The 25,459-nt window shown below is 43.8% G+C and overlaps 1 protein-coding gene across 1 annotated transcript; it reads left to right on the top strand.

Moving 5' to 3' along the window:
* Positions 1-9,263: 9,263 nt before the first annotated feature.
* LOC121555190 (5-hydroxyisourate hydrolase-like) lies at positions 9,264-9,566 on the top strand. Its single transcript, XM_041869016.1, is given in 2 exon segments — positions 9,264-9,420; positions 9,423-9,566. Coding segments are annotated over 2 exon segments (276 nt in total). The 3' UTR covers positions 9,542-9,566.
* The last annotated feature ends 15,893 nt before the right edge of the window (positions 9,567-25,459 follow it).

Here is a 25,459-nt window from a genome sequence, read left to right as displayed (position 1 = left end):
TGCACTGTTGGAGCTAGGAACTCAAGCATTTCGCTACACCCGCAATAACATCTGCTATTAATATACTTATTTTCCACCATAATTTGCAAATAAATTCATTAAAAATCCTACAATGTGATTTTCTGGATTTCTTTTTTCTCATTTTGTCTGTCATAGTTGACGTGTACCTATGATGAAAATTACAGGCCTCTCTCATCTTTTTAAGTGGGAGAACTTGCACAATTGGTGGCTGACTAAATACTTTTTTCCCCCACTGTATGTCTGACATACTGAGAACAATCTACAGAAGCTCATAAAAATAACATTAGTGGAAACCGTTATTAACAATCTAATCTGTAAATAGAGATTCCAGATATTTACGTCTGTGAATTAGAAGATATATAATTCAGACACCCAGAAAGGTCGCTGGTTCGAATACCCGAACTGACAAGGTGAAAACTATGTCGATGTGCCCTTGAGCAAGGCACTTAACCCACATTTTCTCCAGGGGTGCCGTACTACTATGGCTGACCCTGTAAAATGACACATTTCACTGCACCTATCCAGTGTATGTGACAATGAAACATAATTTATTTGATCTAAGGAGCCTAAACAAGTCACCCTCTCTAAACTGTGAATGGTAGGAGCCACCTGTCTTGTGACCTGGGTCAGAGACAGGGTCATGCCACCCCATGGTCCCTACAGGGGGAGCTTAGTCTGTGGCCATAAAATCAAATCAAATCAAATGTTATTTGCCACATGCGCCGAATACAACAGGTGTAGACATTACCGTGAAATGCTTACTTACAGCCCTTAACCAACAATGCATTTATTTCTTAATAAAAAAGTAAAATAAAACAACAACAAAAAAGTGTTGAGAAAAAAAGAGCAGCAGTAAAATAAAATAACAGTAGGGAGGCTATATACAGGGGGGTACCGGTGCAGAGTCAATGTGCAGGGGCACCGGCTAGTTGAGGTAGTTGAAGTAATATGTACATGTGGGTAGAGTTAAAGTGACTATGCATTAATAATTAACAGAGTAGCAGCAGCGTAAAAAGATGGGGTGGGGGTGGGGGGGGCAGTGCAAATAGTCTGGGTAACCACGATTAGCTGTTCAGGAGTCTTATGGCTTGGGGGTAGAAGCTGTTGAGAAGCCTTTTGGACCTATACATACACATACATATACACATATACACATACATACACATATATATATATATATATACACATATACACATATACACATACATATATATATATATATACACACATACATACACACATACATACACACATACATACATACATACATACATACATACACATACTTTAAAAATATATATATTCCCCTTCATTACTTTCCAACCCCACCACCCTTTCCCTACTTCCTGGATGGCAGGAAGCTTGACCCCAGTGATGTACTGGGCCGTACGCACTACCCTCTGTAGTGCCTTGCGGTCGGAGGCCGAGCAGTTGCCATACCAGGCGGTGATGCAACCAGTCAAGATGCTCTCGATGGTGCAGCTGTATAACTTTTTTCAGGATCTGAGGACACATGCCAAATCTTTTCAGTCTCCTGAGGGGGAATAGGCTTTGTCGTGCCCTCTTCACGACTGTCTTGGTGTGTTTGGACCATGATAGTTTGTTGGTGATGTGGACACCAAGGAACTTGAAGCTCTCAACTTGTTCCACTACATACACATACATATACATATACACATATATATATATACATACAGTGGGGAGAACAAGTATTTGATGCACTGCCGATTTTGCAGGTTTTCCTACTTACAAAGCATGTAGAGGTCTGTCATTTTTATCATAGGTACACTTCAACTGTGAGAGACGGAATCTAAAACAAAAATCCAGAAAATCACATTGTATGATTTTTAAGTAATTAATTTGCTTTTTATTGCATGACATAAGTATTTGATACATCAGAAAAGCAGAACTTAATATTTGGTACAGAAACCTTTGTTTGCAATTACAGAGATCATACGTTTCCTGTAGGTCTTGACAGGGTTTCACACACTACAGCAGGGATTTTGGCCCACTCCTCCATACAGACCTTCTTCAGATCCTTCAGGTTTTGGGGCTGTCGCTGGGCAATACGGACTTTCAGCTCCCTCCAAAGATTTTCTATTGGGTTCAGGTCTAGAGACTGGCTAGGCCACTCCAGGACCTTGAGATGCTTCTTACGGAGCCACTCCTTAGTTTCCCTGGCTGTGTGTTTCGGGTCGTTGTCATGCTGGAAGACCCAGCCACGACCCATCTTCAATGCTCTTACTGAGGGAAGGAGGTTGTTGGCCAAGATCTCGCGATACATGGCCCCTTCCATCCTCCCCTCAATACGGTGCAGTCGTCCTGTCCCCTTTGCAGGAAAGCATCCCCAAAGAATGATTTTTCCACCTCCATGCTTCACGGTTGGGATGGTGTTCTTGGGGTTGTACTCATCCTTCTTCTTCCTCCAAACACGGCGAGTGGAGTTTAGACCAAAAAGCTATATTTTTGTCTCATCAGACCACATGACCTTCTCCCATTCCTCCTCTGGATCATCCAGATGGTCATTGGCAAACTTCAGACGGGCCTGGACATGCGCTGGCTTGAGCAGGGGAACCTTGCGTGCGCTGCAGGATTTTAATCCATGACGGCGTAGTGCGTTACTAATGGTTTTCTTTGCGACTGTGGTCCCAGCTCTCTTCAGGTCATTGACCAGGTCCTGCCGTGTAGTTCTGGGCTGATCCCTCACCTTCCTCATGATCATTGATGCCCCACGAGGTGAGAACTTACATGGAACCCCAGACCGAGGGTGATTGACCGTCATCTTGAACTTCTTCCATTTTCTAATAATTGCGCCAATAGTTGTTGCCTTCTCACCAAGCTGCTTGCCTATTGTCCTGTAGCCCATCCCAGCCTTGTGCAGGTCTACAATTTTAACCCTGATGTCCTTACGCAGCGCTCTGGTCTTGGCCATTGTGGAGAGGTTGGAGTCTGTTTGATTGAGTGTGTGGACAGGTGACTTTTATACAGGTAACGAGTTCAAACAGGTGCAGTTAATACAGGTAATGAGTGGAGAACAGGAGGGCTTCTTAAAGAAAAACTAACATGTCTGTGAGAGCTGGAATTCTTACTGGTAGGTAGGTGATCAAATACTTATGTCATGCAATAAAATGCAAATTAATTACTTAAAAATCATACAATGTGATTTTCTGGATTTTTGTTTTAGATTCCGTCTCTCACAGTTAAAGTGTACCTATGATAAAAATTACAGACCTCTACATGCTTTGTAAGTAGGAAAACCTGCAAAATCGGCAGTGTATCAAATACTTGTTCTCCCCACTGTATATATATATATATATATATACATATATATATATATATATATATATATATATATATACACACATATATACATATATATACACATATATACACATACACATACTTGAAAAAAATATATTCCCCTTTATTACTTTCCAACCCCACCACCCTTTCCCTACTTGGAGTAAACTAGTGAACAACAATGCTTAGGCCTCTACTTCCAGCTTATACTTACTATATACATTTTATGGACACAGTCAATTTTACAATAATTACATTTTGTTTGTTCTTTCTCCCTAACTTCTTCTACCCTCAACCTTTCCAATCATTTTCATGATGTCCATCCGGTTTGCTTCTATATACCATATCTTTCTAACTGTGCTCTTTCACAAAAGCTCCCAACCTACAACCTATATACTTATTATGGACACAGTATGCTTACTTTATTAGTTATCTTGTTATTATTTGTTGTTAGTTGTTATTAGTCCCATCCTTCAACTCCATTCAACACCTCCCATCTATCTCTTAACACCATCCATATAGGATTTCTATTTGCCATATCTTTTTCAACCGTACTGTGATGTTTTACAAAAGTTCTGAACCTTTCTATTCTCATTGTTTCTACAGATTGTGAATTGAAAACAAACATTTTTGCTAAAAGTATTATTATATTATTGATCGATTGACTATGACTTTTCAGATCACCCAGTAATGCTATCTGCAAGGTTAGCTCCAGGTCAATATTGCAATCCTTTTGCCATTCCTGGACCTGTGTCCAAAAACAAGCTACAAATGGACAGTACCAAAACAAATGATCTAATGATTCTGTCTCTTTGCAGCAAAATCTGCAGAGCTGGGAAGATTGTATCCCCCATATAAATAACATTCTATTTATAGCAATAATTTTATATAATAATTTAAATTGAAAGATTCTAAGTTTTGAATCCGGTGTCGTTTTGTGTATCAGTTCATAAACACTATGCCATGGGATCGGTACGTCAAAAATCTCTTCCAAACTATTTTGCAATCTATATAGGACGGGTGTCAATCCTTTGGTCCTTAAATGAAACTGGTATACTTTTTTATTTATCACAGTTTTCCTTAACCAATTATGTTCTTTAATGCAAGGCTGACAGACAAGTTCCTTACTTTCTCCCCCTTCCACTTTCCTCTTCCATTTTTGCGGTAAGGCTGCAATTATTTGGTTGTAATTTTGGGTAGAGCAGACATTTCCATATGTTTTTGTTAGCTGCATGTGCGACATAACTCCAACAGTCCTACCGATGATATCATTTACGAAGATTATACCTTTTTTAAACATTTTGTCAAAAAAAAAGTTTTTTTGTCAATTAGTATATTGCATTATTTGTTCTGTAGTTTCTGGAGGATTCAATTGAAATTGCAACCAACTTTCTATGGCTTGTTTTAGAAATAGTGATATTTGGGAGATTGTTTCCTTTTCAAATAACTGAAAGTGAGAGGTTGTAATCTGAATAAAGGGAAAAAGGCCATTCTTGAACATTGGGTGAGACAATCTTACTAATTTGCTAGAGAACCAGTTCGGATTTAAGTATAACTTTTTTATGACTGAAGCTTTTAGTGATAGGTCTAATGCTTTAATATTTAATAATTTCTGTCCTCCGAATTCATATTCATTATATAAATAGGCCCGTTTAATTTTGTCTGGCTTGCCGTTCCAAATAAAATGGAATATTTTTTTCTCATATAATTTAAAAAACTGTTCGCTAGGCGTAGGCAAGACCATAAGCAAATGGGTAAACTGGGATAATACTAAAGAGTTAATCAGGGTGATTTTTCCACAAATTGACAGGTATTTACCTTTCCATGGTAGCAAGATATTTTCTATTTTTGCTAACTTTCTATTATTATGTAAATGTATTGAAGTGAGATCCTTTATTTCCTTTGGGATATGTATTCCAAGTATATCCACATCACCATCAGACCATTTTATTGGTATACTACATGGTAATGTAAAATTTTTATTTTTTAGTGATCCAATACGTAATATAGTACATTTGTCATAATTTGGTTGTAATCCAGAAAGGTTAGAAAATGTATCTAGATCCTCTATGAGGCTGTGGAGGGATTCTAGTTGTGGATTTAAAAGAAAACATGAATCATCAGCGTACAATGACACCTTTGTTTTTAAGCCCTGGATTTCTAATTCCATGATATTATTGTTGGATCTGATTTTAATAGCTAACATCTCGATGGCCACAATAAATAGATATGCCGATAGTGGACAAACTTGTTTCACTCCTCTTGACAGTTTAAAACTTTCTGAGAAATAGCCATTATTTACTATTTTACACCTAGGGTTACTATACATGATTTTGACCCATTTTATAAGAGATTCTCCAAAATTGAAATGCTCCAGGCACAGTGGCGGCTGGTGAAAAATATTCTCGGTGGGGCTGTGCCATACTTTTTTTTTCCTGTAACCATCGCGATATATTTTAACACAAACTGCAGGACAGCAGTGCTCAGTGAAACATTCAGTAATTATTTAATGCCAATATTAAAAAGTTGAGGCATTCTTACACAAAAACATATTACACAAACCCAAGCCTTTCATTTGCATTTAAAGTGAACTTTTCACCATTGGTAGTAAACAGGCAACGCAACAGGCATGCTGTCAGAACAGAGTGGAAAGTGGACAATAACATGAAATTATTATAAAGTTTATAGGAAATCTTACACTGTATGAAAGGATGTATAATATAGAAATGGATATCAAGTGGATGAACTCAAACCTTTGACTGGAAGAATAGCATACAGTATTTTATGATCATACTAAATGTGACTAATTGTTAATGTGCTCCAGAACTGCAACAATTAATTGATACAAAACAACATATATACAGTAATATTAGCAAAGACACTATTAAGACTTTCTAGAGTACCATATATAACTGGATTTTTTATGCTAAGGTCAACTATATACAAAGAAACATGCGGCCAGAGCTGCTCTGTGTGTGTGTGTCTGTCATCTTATTTGTACAGGAATTTTGCCCGTCTGTCCTTCTGAGTGGCAAACCTCTCAATGACCCTTTGATTAAAGTCAGGAATGTCCCTGACAAGTTTCTTCTCCATGGAGAGCATGGCCAGAGCGTTCAGGCGATCCTGTGTCATGCTGTTTCTCAGGAAGGTCTTGATCCTTTTCAGTGTAGAGAAGCACCTTTCTGACTCAGCAGTTGTCATGGGTGTGGTGATGAGGATCTTGAGGAGGCTGGCAGTCTCTGTGAAAGTGCTCTGAAGGTTGTTCTCCATGAAGAACTGGTACAGGGGCACTGCACCACTACAAGCCTTGAACTCACTGTTCTCATAGATGAGGGACAGTTTGGTTTTGAGCTTGGCCTTGTTCAACATGGGGTACGCCTCACGGTTGTTTCAAGCGCTGTATCGGGGAACTTCACACTGTGTTGTGGGAACAACTCTCCGTGCAATAGTGTTGCGCTGATGAGGTGCTGGGTGAAGGAGAACCTCTCTTTGGCATGACTCAGGATGGTATCACATACCTGTAAAAGATACATCATCAGCTTTAATTTGCAATTAAGCTATTTTGATGCAAGTGATCCTGACTGACACATGCCTATGTCCAACTCAAGTATATGATTACCAAGGTGCTGATTGTTCAGGGTTTTGGCTACATACTACCAGGCCTGAAAAAAGTTCTAGGTGGGAAACACTGACAATTACATCACAACTTACCTCTATAGCCAACCTCTGTTGTTCTCCTGGTCCCAGCATCCTCCGTCGCTTGATGGGCTGTTGCTGCTCGTCAGATGCGCTGTCCCCACACAAAGAGGGAATTGAGGCCCTGGGTCCAAAAAATAAAGTTTAATTTGATAACTTGCAATCAGACTTCTTAACTCACTGTAATTCCCCCTCAACACACAACCAGTGACTTATATATATATATAGACAGACAGACAGACAGACAGACAGACAGACAGTGTGTATATACACACAAACTATGTCTAGTAACTGCTTTTAACCTGTGATGTACATAATTAACTGATGTTATTACGTTTTAAAGCCTTTTTCTATTACATTTGTGAGAGGGATGCAACATAATTTTGTTCTGCTGTTCACTTAGCAATAAAGTTAATATTCAATAACAACTAGGCCTCTTCTAGAAATTGACCTGGTGGACACCTGAATAATTATTACAAACTGTGTAGTACTTTCCTGCATTATTATCAACGTCTGATTGTGTCTTCTCTTTCCTTTTAAAATACTAAAACAAATATAATTGTGACGGCTCTATGATAATCACTCACACAAGCACCAACTGGCAGTGGGTGGAAAGCGTCAGTCGTCTCGTCAGCTTGAATGGCGATAAAATCAGCACTCTTTACTTCCTCCAGGATGTAATCCTTAAGCATTGACAGCATACAGTCCAACAGCTCGTTCTGTATCGTCTTTGACGTGCCCTTAAAAACGGTAGCTGTCTTCAGGTGCTCCTCCAGCACACTGTCGAGGGAGGCAACAAAATCCACTAAGCCCCGGAAAATGCCGGGGTTGTCTGAGGAGTCAGTCTCCTCGTGCCCACGCAAGGCCAACTCAAAAGCCCCACAGAACTTCACACAATCGATAATTTTGGATAGAATGTGCCTGTTTTTATCCACCTCCTCATTGTGTTTCCTCACCGCAATCCTGTGGCCGTCATCCAGCTGCGTAGCAATGTTCACCCTTCCTAATACAGCTAGCTTTACAGAGTTGTCCATGTGTGCCCTGGTGTTCTCATGTTTCTTTACCTTCTCTGACAGGTGCTTCATATCCCTCACTCCGGTACCTGTCCATGCTGAATCTGACCCCGTCGTTTTAAAAGCAAGCACGGAAAGCAAAATAAAGCATTAGCATCAGTGCACCCAGCTAGCCAAGCCTTCCTGGTGTACCAGCTACGGGAGAAGCCGCGCATATACTGCTTCCCTTTCTCGCTAGCCTGCTGTCTGATTGAGAGGTCAGGTTGATCTGGGCCCAGCTCTTTCACCCGAACTTTCTCTGACAAAGTTCTCCTCTCAAACGGATCTTGGAGGAGAGATTTCACCGAGTTAGGGTTGGGTCTTGGAGGAGTAACGTTTTGCGTTCGCCATTGTTGTCTAGTAAAAATGGCGTCACTGGACCCCGGTCATAATTTTATCAGGGGCGAGCTTGAGGGCGGTAAAATAATCGCCCTCCTTGGATTCGATTTAAGATCGCTTATTGACTACATTTTATGTCATACATTCATATCTTAAATTAGCAATTGGCTTAACTGCTACGTAGACCCGCCTCCTCGGGGCACTTTCTGTATCGCCCAGAGCTGACGAGGCGTTTGACAGGCAGAGGAAAGGTTGCGAATATGATTTTCTATCATATCTTACACATATTACTGTGTGCATTCCATATTTCAAACACACAAATATTGACATACTGATGTTTTTATTATTATTATTATTATTATTTTTATTTTTTTATTTTTTAAAATAATTTTATTTAAGGGGCGGCGCCCTAGCGCCCTCTATCGGCCAGCCGCCACTGTCCAGGCATTTATATATAAACCCCAGTCGTACTTTATCAAATTCCTTTTCGAAGTCTGCTATGAATAGCAGGCCTGGTTTCCCAGATTTTCCATAGTGTTCTATTGTTTCCAATACTTGCCTTATATTATCTCCAATGTATCTTCCATGTAAAAAAACTGTTTGATTAGAATGAATAATATCCGACAATACCTTTTTAATTCTATGCGCTATACATTTTGCTAGAATTTTTGCATCACAACACTGAAGTGTAAGGGGCCTCTAATTTTTTTAATGGACTGGATCTTTATATTTTCCACTTGTATCCTGTTTCAGTAATAATGAGATCAGACCTTCTTCTTGAGTGTCAGATAATCTACCATTTACATAGGAGTGGTTAAAACATGCTAATAACGGTCCTCTTAGTATATAGCCCACATGGCCCTCAGCCTGCATCGCCTGGATCCCTCCACTTCACTCTGGAACCTTCTCACCACAGGGACTACTAATGATGATGGGCGCTGCCCAGGACTCATCACCAGAGAAGCTTTCACTCCAGCGGTGTACAAGATGCGCTTTGAGACGGGCCAATACTGGGAGAGACCTCTTTCTACCCATATGTCGAGATAGTCTTCACCATAACGGACCACAGTCAGAAGTTCCATGTTCCTCTGCTCTGCAGCCACTTCTCCTACAGTACCTACCGGGGGAGCTAGAGAGTCTGTCACTCATCCCCTCTCACCATCTCTCACCTGGGCCACGTTCAGTTGTCAAACGTTGTCTAATCTCGGTTAACCCAGAACTAAAGTATTGCGTAATTGTCAGATGTTCGATTAAGTTCCGGGTCCATATGGGTTAAGGGAAGAGATCGGAACCGGAACGAAGAGCTCCACCCTTCTCTCTTTGCAAGTTACAGGAAAGTCTATGGTTCAAATGCCCCCCCCCCCCCTTCCAAAATTCGAAGATGATAACGCCTGTGAAATCATGATTTGTCCAAAGCACCGGAACTAATGCTACTCATTATCTCACGCATCCCATTGTATGATGACCGTCTCAAAACTGTTCGCTGCTCTGGCACTCCAATGGTGGAACAAGCTCCCTCACGATGCCAGGACAGCGGAGTCACTCACCACCTTCCGGAGACACTTGAAACCCCACCTCTTTAAGGAATACCTGGGATAGGATAAAGTAATCCTTCTTACCCTTACCCCCCCCCCCCCAAAAAAAATAAGATTTGTAAAGTGTTTGTCCCACTGGCTATCATAAGGTGAATGCACCAATTTGTAAGTCGCTCTGGATAAGAGCGTCTGCTAAATGACGAAAATGAAAATGTAAAATGTAGTATATCAAAAAAGGTTTGGTATACCTCGACTGGTATGCCATCCAACTCTGGAGTTTTCCCAGGTTATCTTAGTATCCTTGGGCACTGGGATTATCGTGGTCTGCTTGAAACATGTTGGTATTACAGACTCAGTCAGGGACATGTTGAAAATGTCGGTGAAGACACTTGCCAGGTGGTCAGCACATGATCGGAGTACACGTCCTGGTAATCCGTCTGGCCCTGCGGCCTTGTGAATGTTGACCTGCTTAAAAGTCTTACTCACATTGGCTACAGAGAGCGTGATCACATAGTCATCTGGAACAGCTGGTGCTCTCATGCATGCTTCAGTGTTGCTTGCCTCGAAGCGAGCATAGAAGTGGTTTAGCTCGTCTGGTAGGCTTGTGTCACTGGGAAGCTCGCGGCTGTACTTCCCTTTGTAGTCTGTAATAGTTTTCAAGCCCTGCCACATCCGACGAGCGTCAGAGCCAGTGTAGTACGATTCAATCTTAGTCCTGTATTGACTCTTTGCCTGTTTGATGGTTCGTCGGAGGGCATAGCGGGATTTCTTATAAGCGTCCGGGTTAGAGTCCCGCTCCTTGAAAGAGGCAGCTCTATCCTATAGCTCAGTGCGGATGTTGCCTGTAATCCATGGCTTCTGGTTGGGGTATGTACGTACGGTCACTGTGGGGACGACGTCATCGATGCACTTATTGATGACGCCAGTGACTGATGTGGTGTACTCCTCAATGCTATCTGAAGAATCTCGGAACATGTTCCAGTGTGTGCTAGCAAAACAGTCCTGTAGCTTAGCATCTGCGTCATCTGACCACTTTTTGTATTAACCGAGTCACTGGTGCTTCCTGCTTTAGTTTTTGCTTAAAAGCAGGAATCAGGAGGATAGCGTTATGGTCAGATTTGCCAAATGGAGGGCGAGGGAGAGCTTTGTATGCGTCTCTGTGTGTGGAGTAAAGGTGGTCTAGAGTTTTTTTTCCTCTGGTTGCACATTTAACATGCTGGTAGAAATTAGGTAGAACGGACATCTTCTAAAACATGGGGGAGATAGACAGAGACAGAAAGATGACGTGAGACAGAGTTACTGTTTCAGTCACAATGCTTGTTGATGGATATCAACATAAAAATTATCATTCATAATAAATACAGTGAGGGAAAAAAGTATTTGATCCCCTGCTGATTTTGTACGTTTGCCCACTGACAAAGACATGATCAGTCTATCATTTTAATTGTAGGTTTATTTGAACAGTGAGAGACAGAATAACAAAAAAAAAATCCAGAAAAACGCATGTCAAAAATGTTATAAATTGATTTGCATTTTAATGAGGGAAATAGGTATTTGACCCCTATGCAAAACATGACTTAGTACTTGGTGGCAAAACCCTTGTTGGTAATCACAGAGGTCAGATGTTTCTTGTAGTTGGCCACCAGGTTTGCACACATCTCAGGAGGGATTTTGTTCCACTCCTCTTTGCAGATCTTCTCCAAGTCATTAAGGTTTCGAGGCTGACGTTTGGCAACTCGAACCTTCAGCTCCCTCCACAGATTTTCTATGGGATTAAGGTCTGGAGACTGGTTAGGCCACTCCAGGACCTTAATGTGCTTCTTCTTGAGCCACTCCTTTGTTGCCTTGGCCGTGTGTTTTGGGTCATTGTCATGCTGGAATACCCATCCACGACCCATTTTCAATGCCCTGGCTGAGGGAAGGAGGTTCTCACCCAAGATTTGATGGTACATGGCCCCGTCCATCGTCCCTTTGATGCGGTGAAGTTGTCCTGTCCCCTTAGCAGAAAAACACCCCCAAAACATAATGTTTCCACCTCCGTGTTTGATGGTGGGGATGGTGTTCTTGGGGTCATAGGCAGCATTCCTTCTCCTCCAAACACGGCGAGCTGAGTTGAAGCCAAAGAGCTTGATTTCACCCAGTTCTCCTCTGAATCATTCAGATGTTCATTGGCAAACTTCAGACAGCTCTGTATATGTGCTTTCTTGAGCAGGGGGACCTTGCGGGCGCTGCAGGATTTCAGTCCTTCACGGCGTAGTGTGTTACCAATTGTTTTCTTGGTGACTATGGTCCCAGCTGCCTTGAGATCATTGACAAGATCCTCATGTGTAGTTCTGGGCTGATTCCTCACCATTCTCATGATCATTGCAACTCCACGAGGTGAGATCTTGCATGGAGCCCCAGGCCGAGGGAGATTGACAGTTCTTTTGTGTTTCTTCCATTTGCGAATAACCGCACCAACTGTTGTCACCTTCTAACCAAGCTGCTTGGCGATGGTCTTGTAGCCCATTCCAGCCTTGTGTAGGTCTACAATCGTGTCTCTGACATCCTTGGAGAGCTCTTTGGTCTTGGCCATGGTGGAGAGTTTGGAATCTGATTGATTGATTGCTTCTGTGGACAGGTGTCTTTTATACAGGTAACAAGCGGAGATTAGGAGCACTCCCTTTAAGAGTGTGCTCCTAATCTCAGCTCGTTACCTGTATAAAAGACACCTGGGAGCCAGAACTCTTTCTGATTGAGAGGGGGTCAAATACTTATTTCCCTCATTAAAATGCAAATCAATTTATAACATTTTTGACATGCATTTTTCTAGATTTTGTTGTTGTTATTCTGTCTCTCACTGTTCAAATAAACCTACTATTAAAATTGAAGACTGATCATTTCTTTGTCAGTGGGAAAACGTACAAAATCAGCAGGGGATCAAATACTTTTTTCCCCTCACTGTACGTCATAATAACAGACAATACATTTTATTGAATGAATTGAAAATTCCCCAAACTGCACAAGGACAAGAGGCTGAGAACAACTAGTGAGAGTATTGACATCTCTGACATGAGACCAATAAGCAACCTCAGACTGTTGATACTTGGACATCTCAGCTCAGTCAACCTGAACGACTAAATACAGGTCTTCAAGTAACTGCTCTGACAGGTTTCAGCTTATGTTCTGTGGAGGCTTGACAGCATGTTGAGGAGTTTCCCTCTGTAGGGTCTTAGTTATTGCACCTGGACATTCCTGGACTCTCCCGTCAACTGTCCTTTAGACTTAGAAAGTAAATCATAGTCCACAGACGCTGAGATGTGATAGTCCGGCTTTCCATCGTGACATAGCTACTTTACGTGGCTCTGAGACCACCATCTATGGGGAATGGACAGTCCAGAACGCGCACCTCCCCACAATTTCCGACCAACGTGTCTCCGGTATGCATCCTCTACTCATTTGAATGTGTTGACAGTTAGAGAAATTGCTTGAGTTGCGCTGAGAATTCAAAAAGTATAAATGCCAATGGTCCAATATTCTAGAACACTGCTATGCGTATACATACACATTTGATACTCTGATAGACCCTTAACAGACTTATGGGTCAACAGACTTTTATGGGTTAACAGGGTCTCTGTACAATACACATTGAGAGGAAGAGGTTGGAGTAAACAGGCCAGGAACCACTTAAAGTTGAATTAAAGGGTTGGCTTTGATGGGATACTATGAGGAAGAGAAGAAAAATTTGGCAGCCTCAAGATATGATCTATCCATCAACACATTTCTTCAAAAAAGATGCCGGCCACATTTGGAACCTCATTCATACTATATAAAAGATGGACTGCCAAGACCATCTGCAATACAGTATTCAGGAAAGCTGAGAGCAACTCATCTTTTCTTGTTTCTCAGTTTACCGCCTTCTTTTCAGTCATCAACTCCTCCTCCTGTTTCGCAACTCTTCCCCCTCAGGAGATTGAAAAGGTTTGGCAGATGCACCATTGAGAGCATCTTGACTGGCTGCATCACTGCTTGGTATGGCAATAGCATCGCCCTCGATCGCATGACGTTAAAGAGGGTGGTGCGGACAGCCCAGTACATCACTGGGGCCGAGCTCCCTGCCATCCAGGACCTCTATATCAGGAAGGCCTGAAAAATCGTTAAAGACTCCAGCCACCCAAGCCATAGACTGTTCTCTCTGATTCCGCATGGCAAGCAATACCGGTGCATCAAGTCTGACACCATCAGGCTCCTGAACAGCTTCTATCACCAAGCCATAATACTGCTAAATAGATAACAAAATGGCTACCTGGACTATCTGAGTTGTATCTTATTATGCGCCGTATCTATGCACACTCACAGGACTCTACACACTCACTGACACTCCAACACACACACACACACACACACACACACACACACACACACATCCACAACCATTCACATACAGTCATCATATACGCTGCTGCTACTCTGTTTATCATATATCCTGATGCCTAGTCACCTGACCCCTATACATATCTAGCTACCTCTATCACTCCAGTATTGCTGCACATTGGAAATATGGTATTGGAACTGACCCTGGAAATAGCTGACTTACTTTCTCTTGTTCTTCTTATTTCTATTTCTCATGTGTTTTTGTTTTACTTGATTTTATAGTACTACTGATATTGATTACCGCATTGTTGGGAAAGAGCTTGCAAAAAAGACATTTCACTGTATTTGTGCGCGTGACATTAAAACTTGTTTCAACCTATACAGTGCATTCGGAAAGTATTCAGACCCCTTCCCTTTTTCCACATTTTGTAACGTTACAGCCTTATTCTAAAATGTATTAAATAAAACATTTTCCTCACCAATTTACACACAATACCCCATAATGACAAAGCAAAAACAGGTTTTTAGAAATGTTTGCTAATTTTTTTTTAAAGAAAGAAAAAGAAATACAGTGGGGGAAAAAAGTATTTAGTCAGCCACCAATTGTGCAAGTTCTCCCACTTAAAAAGATGAGAGAGGCCTGTAATTTTCATCATAGGTACACGTCAACTATGACAGACAAATTGAGATTTTTTTTTCCAGAAAATCACATTGTAGGATTTTTAATGAATTTATTTACAAATTATGGTGGAAAATAAGTATTTGGTCACCTACAAACCAGCAAGATTTCTGGCTCTCACAGACCTGTAACTTCTTCTTTAAGAGGCTCCTCTGTCCTCCACTCGTTACCTGTATTAATGGCACCTGTTTGAACTTGTTATCAGTATAAAAGACACCTGTCCACAACCTCAAACAGTCACACTCCAAACTCCACTATGGCCAAGACCAAAGAGCTGTCAAAGGACACCAGAAACAAAATTGTAGACCTGCACCAGGCTGGGAAGACTGAATCTGCAATAGGTAAGCAGCTTGGTTTGAAGAAATCAACTGTGGGAGCAATTATTAGGAAGTGGAAGACATACAAGACCACTGATAATCTCCCTCGATCTGGGGCTCCACGCAAGATCTCACCCCGTGGGGTCAAAATGATCACAAGTACGGTGAGCAAAAATCCCAGAACCACACGGGGGGACCTAGTGAATGACCTGCAGAGAGCTGGGACCAAAGTAACAAAGCCTACCATCAGTAACACACTACGCCGCCAGGGACTCATATCCTGCAGTGCCAGACGTGTCCCCCTGCTTAAGCCAGTACATGTCCAGGCCCGTCTGAAGTTTGCTAGAGTGCATTTGGATGATCCAGAAGAGGATTGGGAGAATGTCATATGGTCAGATGAAACCAAAATAGAACTTTTTGGCAAAAACTCAACTCGTCGTGTTTGGAGGACAAAGAATGCTGAGTTGCATCCAAAGAACACCATACCTACTGTGAAGCATGGGGGTGGAAACATCATGCTTTGGGGCTGTTTTTCTGCAAAGGGACCAGGACAACTGATCCGTGTAAAGGAAAGAATGAATGGGCCATGTATCGTGAGATTTTGAGTGAAAACCTCCTTCCATCAGCAAGGGCATTGAAGATGAAACGTGGCTGGGTCTTTCAGCATGACAATGATCCCAAACACACCGCCCGGGCAACGAAGGAGTGGCTTCGTAAGAAGCATTTCAAGGTCCTGGAGTGGCCTAGCCAGTCTCCAGATCTCAACCCCATAGAACATCTTTGGAGGGAGTTGAAAGTCCGTGTTGCCCAGCGACAGCCCCAAAACATCACTGCTCTAGAGGAGATCTGCATGGAGGAATGGGCCAAAATACCAGCAACAGTGTGTGAAAACCTTGTGAAGACTTACAGAAATCGTTTGACCTGTGTCATTGCCAACAAAGGGTATATAACAAAGTATTGAGAAACTTTTGTTATTGACCAAATACTTATTTTCCACCATCATTTGCAAATAAATTCATTAGAAATCCTACAATGTGATTTTCTGGATTTTGTTTTCTCATTTTGTCTGTCATAGTTGACGTGTACCTATGATGAAAATTACAGGCCTCTCTCATCTTTTTAAGTGGGATAACTTGCACAATTGGTGGCTGACTAAATACTTTTTTTCCCCACTGTACCTTATTTACATAAGTATTCAGACCCTTTGCGATGAGATTTGAAATTTAGCACAGGTGCATCCTGTTTCCATTGATAATCCTTGAGATGTTTCTACAACTTGATTGGAGTCCACCTGTGGTAAATTCAATTGATTGGACATGATTTGGAAAGGCACACACCTGTCTATATAAAGTCCAACAGTTGATAGTGCATGTCAGAGCAAAATCCAAGCCATGAGGTCGAAGGAATTGTCTGTAGAGCTCCGAGACAGGATTGTGTCGAGGCACAGACCTGGGGAATTGTACCAAAACATTTCTGCAGCATTGACGGTCCCCAAGAACACAGTGGCCTCCATCATTCTTAAATGGAAGACGTTTGGAACCACCAAGACTCTTCCTAGAGCTGGCTGCCCGGCCAAACTGAGCAATCAGGGGAGAAGGGCCTTTGTCAGGGAGGTGACCAAGAACCCAATGGTCACTCTGACAGAGGTCCAGAGTTCCTCTGTGGAGATGGGAGAACCTTCCAGAAGGACAACCATCTCTGCAGCACTCCACCAATCAGGCCTTTATGCTAGAGTGGCCAGACGGAAGCCACTCCTCAGTAAAAGGCACATGACAGCCCGCTTGGAGTTTGCCAAAAGGCACCTAAAGGGCTCTCAGACCATGAGAAACAACATTCTCTGGTCTGATGAAACCAAGATTGAACACTTTGGCCTGAATGCCAAGCGTCACGTCTGGAGGAAACCTGGCACCATCCCTAAAGTGAAGCATGGTGGTGGCAGCATCATGCTGTGAGGATGTTTTTCAGCGGCAGGGACTGGGAGACTAGTCAGGATCGATGGAAAGATGAACGGAGCAAAGAACAGAGAGATCCTTAATGAAAACCTGCTCCAGAGCGCTCAGGACCTCAGACTGGGGTAAAAGTTCACCTTCCAACAGGACAACAACCCTAAGCACACAGACAAGACAATGCAGGAGTGGCTTCGGGACAAGTCTCTGAATGTCTTTGAGTGGCCCAGCCAGAGCCCGGACTTGAACCCGATCAAACATCTCTGGAAAGACCTGAAAATAGCTGTGCAGCGACGCTCCTCATCCAACCTGACAGAGGTTGAGAGGATCTGCAGAGAAGAATGGGAGAAACTCCCCAAATACAGGTGTGCCAAGCTTGTAGCGTCATACCCAAGAAGACTCAAGGCTGTAATCGCTGCCAAAGGTGTTTCAACAAAGTACTGAGTAAAGGGTCTGAATACTTACGTAAATGTGATATTTCATTTTTTTTTCATTTTTAATAAATTAGCCAAAATGTCTAAAAACCTGTTTTTGCTTTGTCATTATGGGGGTATTGTGTGTAGATTGGTGAGGGGGGAAAACAATTCAACCCATTTTAGAATATGACTAACTTAACAAAATGTGGAAAAAGTCAAGGGTTCTGAATACTTTATGAATGCACTGTAGCTTAGTCTTTAAAAGTCACCCTTATTAGTAGAGAGAGAGATAGAGAGTTCCCTGTGATCTACGGTTGAGTTGCTACTGTCTCTCTTTCCACACCTAAAGCCACAGCCGCCTACTCAGCTCTGAATGGAGCCCCAGTAGCATAACCAGTCTTTGGGTAAACAGGAGGAGTGAGATCACAGCAGGGTCTCTGGCATCATAGGGCCTCTCCTGCTGGGACAGAGTGATGGGATGTGGAAAGCAGATCACACGGCTGGTCTGAGGAGTCTTGAGTTCAGTGTTTTCACTACACTATAGGGGAAGAGGGCCTCCACTCTTCCAAGGCAAGGGCCTGACCTGCCATTACAACCCCAGACATGAAGGGTTGTCTGTGGGGTGGGCTGGAGGGCCATGACCCTCACAGCAGGCTCAGCAGGAACCTCCAAGCCCTGGGCCTCAGATCTGAGAGGGCATAATGACTAACCCAGTCAACATGTGTTGACGCCTGGCAGGGGATGAGGCTGGTGACACATGATGAGAGAACCTGTAGAACCAAATCAAACATGCCAGCCTAGCCAATCAGTTTTACTGATGTTGAGAGCCAAATCAATGACAACATGGCGGTTCCAATACATCCCATACGCATGTACATAAATCATCAATCTTTGAGCATGACCACTTCATGATACCTCATGACATACTGTACTTGAAATATGAACACTGATTCATAGGAAATCTTACAAACATCACAATCACATATAGTACCTTTGCATCAATGCACAACAGTATAATGGGTCTTTAGGACATACATTGAATGAAAAATATAGGATAAAGTCAAGGAGTCTAACCTGTTTATACTGAACAAAAATATATATGCAACATGCAACAAAGATTTTACTGAGTTACAGTTCATATTGTTCAGATACCTTTAAAAAAAATGGGCCTCAGGATCATGTCACAGTATCTCTGTGCATTCAAATTGCCATCGATAAAATGCAATTGTTTTCGTTGTCCGTAGCTTATGCCTGCCCATACCATAACCCCACTGCCACAATGGGGCACTCTGTTCACAACATTGACATCAGCAAACCACTTGCCCACATGACACCATACACGTGGTCTGCGGTTGTGAGGCCGGTTGGACATACTGCCAAATTCTCTAAAACGACGTTGGTGACTGCTTATGGTAGAGAAATTAACATTAAATTCTCTGGCAACAGCTCTGGTGGACATTCCTGCAGTCAGCATGCCAATTACACACTCCCTCAAAACTTGAGACATCTGTGACATTGTTTGTGTGACAAAACTGCACATTTTAGAGTGTCCTTTTATTGTCCCCAGCACAAGGTGCATCTGTGTAATGATCATGCTGTTTAATCAGCTTCTTGATATGCCACACCTGTCAGGTGGATGGATTATTTTGGAAAATGATAAATGTTCACTAACATGGATGTAAACAAATTTGTGCAGAACATTTTAGAGAAATAAGCTTTTTGTGCTTATGTAAAATTTCTGGTATCTTTTTTTTCAGCTCATGAAACATGGGATCAACACTTTACATGTTGCGTTTATATTTTTGTTCAGTGTAATTTATAACCTCAGACATTTTTAGGACTGAAGAGACCGTGATCTTTTAACCTCATCCATACACCCTGATCAAACATTGATGAGGGAGAATTGTTCAAAAAGGCACTGGGTTGAAGGAGCACTTACCTTCCCTGCACCCTGACTATGAATAATACATTCTGAGGGTACTAGGATGGAATATTAAAATACTACAGGCCCAGTTTAACTTCATAAGAGTCTGGCGAGCCAAATTTCCCAGGCTGCACAGACAATCTGTAGTTGATATAGTCTAGTCAAAGGGTTCTTCTCACACCATGTAACCTAGGAAACAGAAAGATTTGTCCAGAGTCAAATAGATAAACTAAACAAATGAGTACAGCCTTATCAAACTTATTTCATTCACTTTCAACACTAAATCTCCTTATTTGAAAAAAATTGACCAGCCACAGCACCTCGATCCATCAGCAGACCCTTTCCTTTGAGTCATTAGAGTTGTCTCTGCTTTGGTAAGAGTCTCTCTGGGGTCTGGCCAGGCCATTCGTAAGAGTCTCTCTGGGGTATGGCCTTTCGTAAGAGTCTCTCTGGGGTCTGGCCAGGCCTTTCGTAAGAGTCTCTCTGGGGTATGGCCTTTCGTAAGAGTCTCTCTGGGGTCTGGCCAGACCTTTCGTAAGAGTCTCTCTGGGGTCTGGCCAGGCCTTTCGTAAGAGTCTCTCAGGGGTCTGGCCTTTCGTAAGTGTCTCTCAGGGGTCTGGCCTTTTGTAAGAATCTCTCTGGTGTCTGGCCAAGGCTTTCGTAAGAGTCTCTCTGGGGTCTTTCTCAGGGGTCTGGCCTTTTGTAAGAGTTTCTCTGGGGTCTGGCCTTTTGTAAGAGTCTCTCTGGGGTCTGGCCAGGCCTTTTGTAAGAGTCTCTCTGGGGTCTGGCCAGGCCTTTTGTAAGAGTCTCTCTGGGGTCTGGCCAGGCCTTTCGTAAGAGTCTCTCTGGGGTCTGGCCTTTTGTAAGAGTCTCTCTGGGGTCTGGCCAGGCCTTTTGTAAGAGTCTCTCTGGGGTCTGGCCTTTCGTAAGAGTCTCTCAGGGGTCTGGCCTTTTGTAAGAGTTTCTCTGAGGTCTGGCCAGGCCTTTCGTAAGAGTCTCTCTGGGGTCTTTCTCAGGGGTCTGGCCTTTTGTAAGAGTCTCTCTGGGGTCTGGCCAGGCCTTTTGTAAGAGTCTCTCTGGGGTCTGGCCAGGCCTTTCGTAAGAGTCTCTCTGGGGTCTGGCCTTTCGTAAGAGTCTCTCTGGGGTCTGGCCTTTGATGCTCAGCTTAACCCCGTATCAAGGGACTAAGAGCTCCGTATCAAGGGGCTAAGATCTCTGTATCAAGGGACTAAGAGCTCCGTATCAAGGGGCAAAATCTCTGTATCAAGGGGCTAAGATCTCTGTATCAAGGGGCTAAGATCTCTGTATCAAGGGGCTAAGATCTCTGTATCAAGGGGCTAAGATCTCTGTATCAAGGGGCTAAGATCTCTGTATCAAGGGGCTAAGATCTCCGTATCAAGGGGCTAAGATCTCTGTATCAAGGGGCTAAGATCCCTATAGCAGAACAAAGTGCTAGGATCTCTCCCTCTGAAACGCCGTCAGCCAATTAGCACAGTGAACTCTGCCCTCACATCGGAATGTTAAACCCTGATTGGCCGTCACCGTCTAAACATACAGTACCAGGACAAATAATTGTGTTAGGTAACCTAAACCCACCACCACCAACCAATACTGTGACTGTAAGATCAGGTCAACTAGGGGCCTGGGGATCAAACAAACATATTGTTGAATATTGGTAAATTATCAGATTTGATATTAAACATGAGAAAGAGGTAAGCGATATCTCCTTTTAGAGGCCGGGAGTGGGGGTTAAAAGAGGTGTGGATTGATGTGTTGTCACGCCCTGACGTATGGAACTCTTGTTGGTTTAGTCAGGGTGTGGGAATCTATGTGAAGTTTTCTATGTTTAGGATCTAGATTCGTATTTCTATGTTTGGCCGGGTGTGATTCCCAATCAGAGGCAGCTGTCGCTCGTTGTCTCTGATTGGGGATCATACTTAAGTAGCCTGTTTGCCTACTATGTTTGTGGGATCTTGTTCCTGTGTTTGGCTTGTATTGTGTATAGCCTTGGACTTCACGTTATGTTGGTTTGTTGTGAGTGTTTATTCGTTTAATAAACATGTTCGCATACCACGCTGCACCTTGGTCTGACACGCTGCACCTTGGTCTTCCCAGTCCAGTACGGCCCGTCCCTGCTCCTCTCACCAGACTATTGGTGCGTATCGCCAGCCCGGTACGCGCCGTACCTGCTCCCCGCACCAAACCAGTGGTGCGTGTTCCCAGTCCAGTACGGCCCGTCCCTGCTCCTCGCACCAGACTAGTGGTGCGTGTCGCCAGCCCGGTACGCGCCGTACCTGCTCCCCGCACCAAACCAGTGGTGCGTGTCGCCAGCCCGGTACGCCCCGTACCTGCTCCTCGCACCAGACCTGTGGTGCGTGTTCCCAGTCCAGCCCGGCCCGTGCCCGTTCCACCAGTGCCTGGTTCAGCACCGGTCAGCTGTTCCACTCCGGAGACAGAGCAGTCCGCTCCACCGGGGTCTAGTCCAGCTCCGGTCAGCGGTTCCACTCCGGAGCCAGAGCAGTCCGCTCCACCGGTGTCCAATCCAGCTCCGGTCAGCGGCTCCACTCTGGAGCCAGAGCAGTCCGCTCCACCGGTGCCCAGTCCAGCTCCGGTCAGCGGCTCCACTCCGGAGCCAGAGCAGTCCGCTCCACCGGTGCCCAATCCAGCCCCGGTCAGCGGATCCATTCCGGAGATAGAGCATTCCGCTCCACCGCTTTCCAGTCTAGCTCCGGTCAGCGGTTCCACTCCGGAGCCAGAGCAGTCCGCTCCACCAGGGTCCAGTTCAACTCCGGTCAGCGGCTCCAGTCCAGACCCAGACGTCAGCCCCTCTCCAGGTTCGGGGTCTCCCACACCAGGGTCCAGACAGGGCTTGGTGCATCGTGGGAGGAAGGAGAGGGGAAGAATCGCGCCGAGGTCCAGACCAGACCAGGGGCGCAACGGGGAGGCTGAGGGGAAGAGGTCGTCACGCCCGGAGCCGGATCCGCCTCTGAGGCGGAATGCCCACCCGGACCCTACCCTGTTATGTCAGGTTTGTGCGGTCGGAGTCCGCACCTTTGGGGGGGGGGGGGTGTACTGTCACGCCCTGACGTATGGAACTCTTGTTGGTTTAGTCAGGGTGTGGGAATCTGTGATGTTTTCTATGTGTAGGATCTAGCTTCGTATTTCTATGTTTGGCCGGGTGTGATTCCCAATCAGAGGCAGCTGTCGCTCGTTGTCTCTGATTGGGGATCATACTTAAGTAGCCCAGTTGCCTACTATGTTTGTGGGATCTTGTTCCTGTGTTTGGCTTGTATTGTGTATAGACTTGGACTTCACGTTACGTTGGTTTGTTGTTTTGTCGTGAGTGTTTATTCGTTTAATAAACATGTTCGCATACCACGCTGCACCTTGGTCTGACCCGTCTCTCAACGTTCGTGACATGTGTATACCACTGGGCAATCAAGCATAGCAGGAAGTCTTGACCGTGCTTAGTTGATTATTGGCATTTTGGCTCAACCATTTAATTACAGTAGCATTATGGGATAGGCCTAACTGTAATTATAAATGTGGTTTGGTTTCCTAATTAATTGCCCAGACCACTTCAATGGGCCTTCAATCACTACGGCGACAACAATGAGAAACACTATTGATAGAAGTCACATGACCAAATACCAAATTAATGCTTTTCCATTTTCAATCCATCAATTTGTTTTTTAATAACTTAAGTATACTCTAAAAAGGTCAAATAGGGGGATCCTATATTTGTCCTGTTTCACACATGTACAAGTGTGTGGTGTGAAATGGACGTGTTTTTTTCATATCCCACTCCCCTTGAGACACCCTCAGAGTGGGGTCACAGCCAGGGATCAGCCACTATTGAACCTGGAGTAATTAGGGTTAAGTGCCTTGCTCAAGGGCAGATTGACAGATGTTTCACCTAGTCGGCTCAGGTATTCAAACTAGCAACCTTTCAGTTACCGGCCCAACACTCTAACCGCTAGGCTACCTGCCGCCCATTCAAATGAACAATGTGCTTCGGCACTAGATAACTTAAGAAATTGATCAAGTTTAATTCAATAGAAGATCAGATAAAGATAATTGTTAGGGCCTAGTAAAGCAGGGATTGTGGTCCATGTCAGGCGTTACTTAACATCTCTCTGTCAATAGCATTCACTTAAGATGTATTCCAGTGCCTCAGAATGGCATGATCAAGCAAGTGTTTTAAATCGGAGCAAGCAATACATTTTGGCAACCTCCTCTAACCACTGACAGTAAATGACTGAGGCACAAAGCAGCAGCCATCGGGGGCCACTGAAGGGAGTGTACTGGGGGGGGGTGGATGATGACTCCGAGAGGGCGGAAAGTGACAGGCTCCACGCCTAATAAAGCCAGAACAAAGAGAGAAGCAGCCAGAGCACACACACAGTCAACGGCTGTCCAATGGGGCGACAGTCAACGGCTGTCCAATGGGGCGACAGTCAACGGCTGTCCAATGGGGCGTCAGTCAACGGCTGTCCAATGGGGCGACAGTCAACGGCTGTCCAATGGGGCGACAGTCAACGGCTGTCCAATGGGGCGTCTTCTGTGAAGCCAAAACACCCAGACAGTGACACACACACTTTCACTGGTCTCGGACAACAGAAACCCATCCCCCACGTATCACACGCACGTATGCACACACCACACACACTCTCTCTCTCTGACCTGTATTGTTCTTAGATCATGTTTACCAACGGTTAGGTAAAAGTCTGGCTTGAAGAAAAAACATCAGACTAGGGTAGAAATGAGACGGTTGCCCAAGGGCCTAATTTCAGGAAGTGAATGTCTTGTTTTGACAGTCCCTTCAACACCCTCCTTCATGGTACACGCAAGGACTTGGTGCAGGTGGGGCCCCTACTGGCTACACGCTCACTGGATAGGGATGTTATGGGAGCTGTGATGAGAGACGGGCCGATCCATCACAACCAACCATGCTAATCAATCGCACAACGTCTTCGCTGCAAGCCGAGCTGAGCACCACTCCTGAGAAAATAAAGCAAACAGAAGAGCTTCTGATAATGGCCCTCCAGCTCCCATTAACACTATCACAAGAAATACAGATCCCCTCTCCGATATTTGGGGTATCGTTCATTGTACCATATGAACCTTGTACCCAGCTAGCACATAATGTTCTGAGAACCATATGTTTCTTAGAGCTTGGTGAGAGTGTGGTTGTCCTATGGTTATTTTGCATTCAACCTTCCCACAACTTTCTAAGAATGGTGCAGGATAGTTGCTTGGCTTTGGAACATTCTCGGAGCTGTGAGGGGAACGGCACCTCCTTACCTTCAGGCTCTGATCAGACCCTACACCCAAACGAGGGCACTACGTTCATCCACCTCTGGCCTGCTAGCTCCCCTATCTCTACGGAAGCACAGTTCCCGCTCAGCCCAGTCAAAGCTATTCGCTGCTCTGGCACCCCCAATGGTGGAACAAGCTCCCCCACGACGCCAGGACAGCGGAGTCACTGACCACCTTCCGGAGACACTTGAAACCTTACCTCTTTAAGGAATACCTGGAATAGTATAAATAATCCTTCTTCCCCCACACCCCATAAAAAAAAAAAAGAAGAAAAAAAAAGAAGTGGTTGTCCCACTGGCTATCATAAGTTGAATGCACCAATTTGTAAGTCGCTCTGGATAAGAGCGTCTGCTAAATTATGTAAATGTAATTTAAGGAACTGACAAAATAAAAATCTTGATACTTCATTACTTTAACAGAATGTTTTCTAAAAGTTCAAACATGGTTACATTTCATTTACATTTTGGTAATGTTCTAGGAATGTTCTCCAATTAGTTTGACATTGTGAATGCTCTACAATAGTTCAGAGAACGTTAAGAAACAACATATTTCTGTTGGAATT

This window comes from Coregonus clupeaformis, chromosome 40 (assembly GCF_020615455.1).
Source record: "Coregonus clupeaformis isolate EN_2021a chromosome 40, ASM2061545v1, whole genome shotgun sequence".
Taxonomy (NCBI): Eukaryota; Metazoa; Chordata; class Actinopteri; order Salmoniformes; family Salmonidae; genus Coregonus; species Coregonus clupeaformis.
This window is presented reverse-complemented; position numbering and strand designations above follow the sequence as displayed.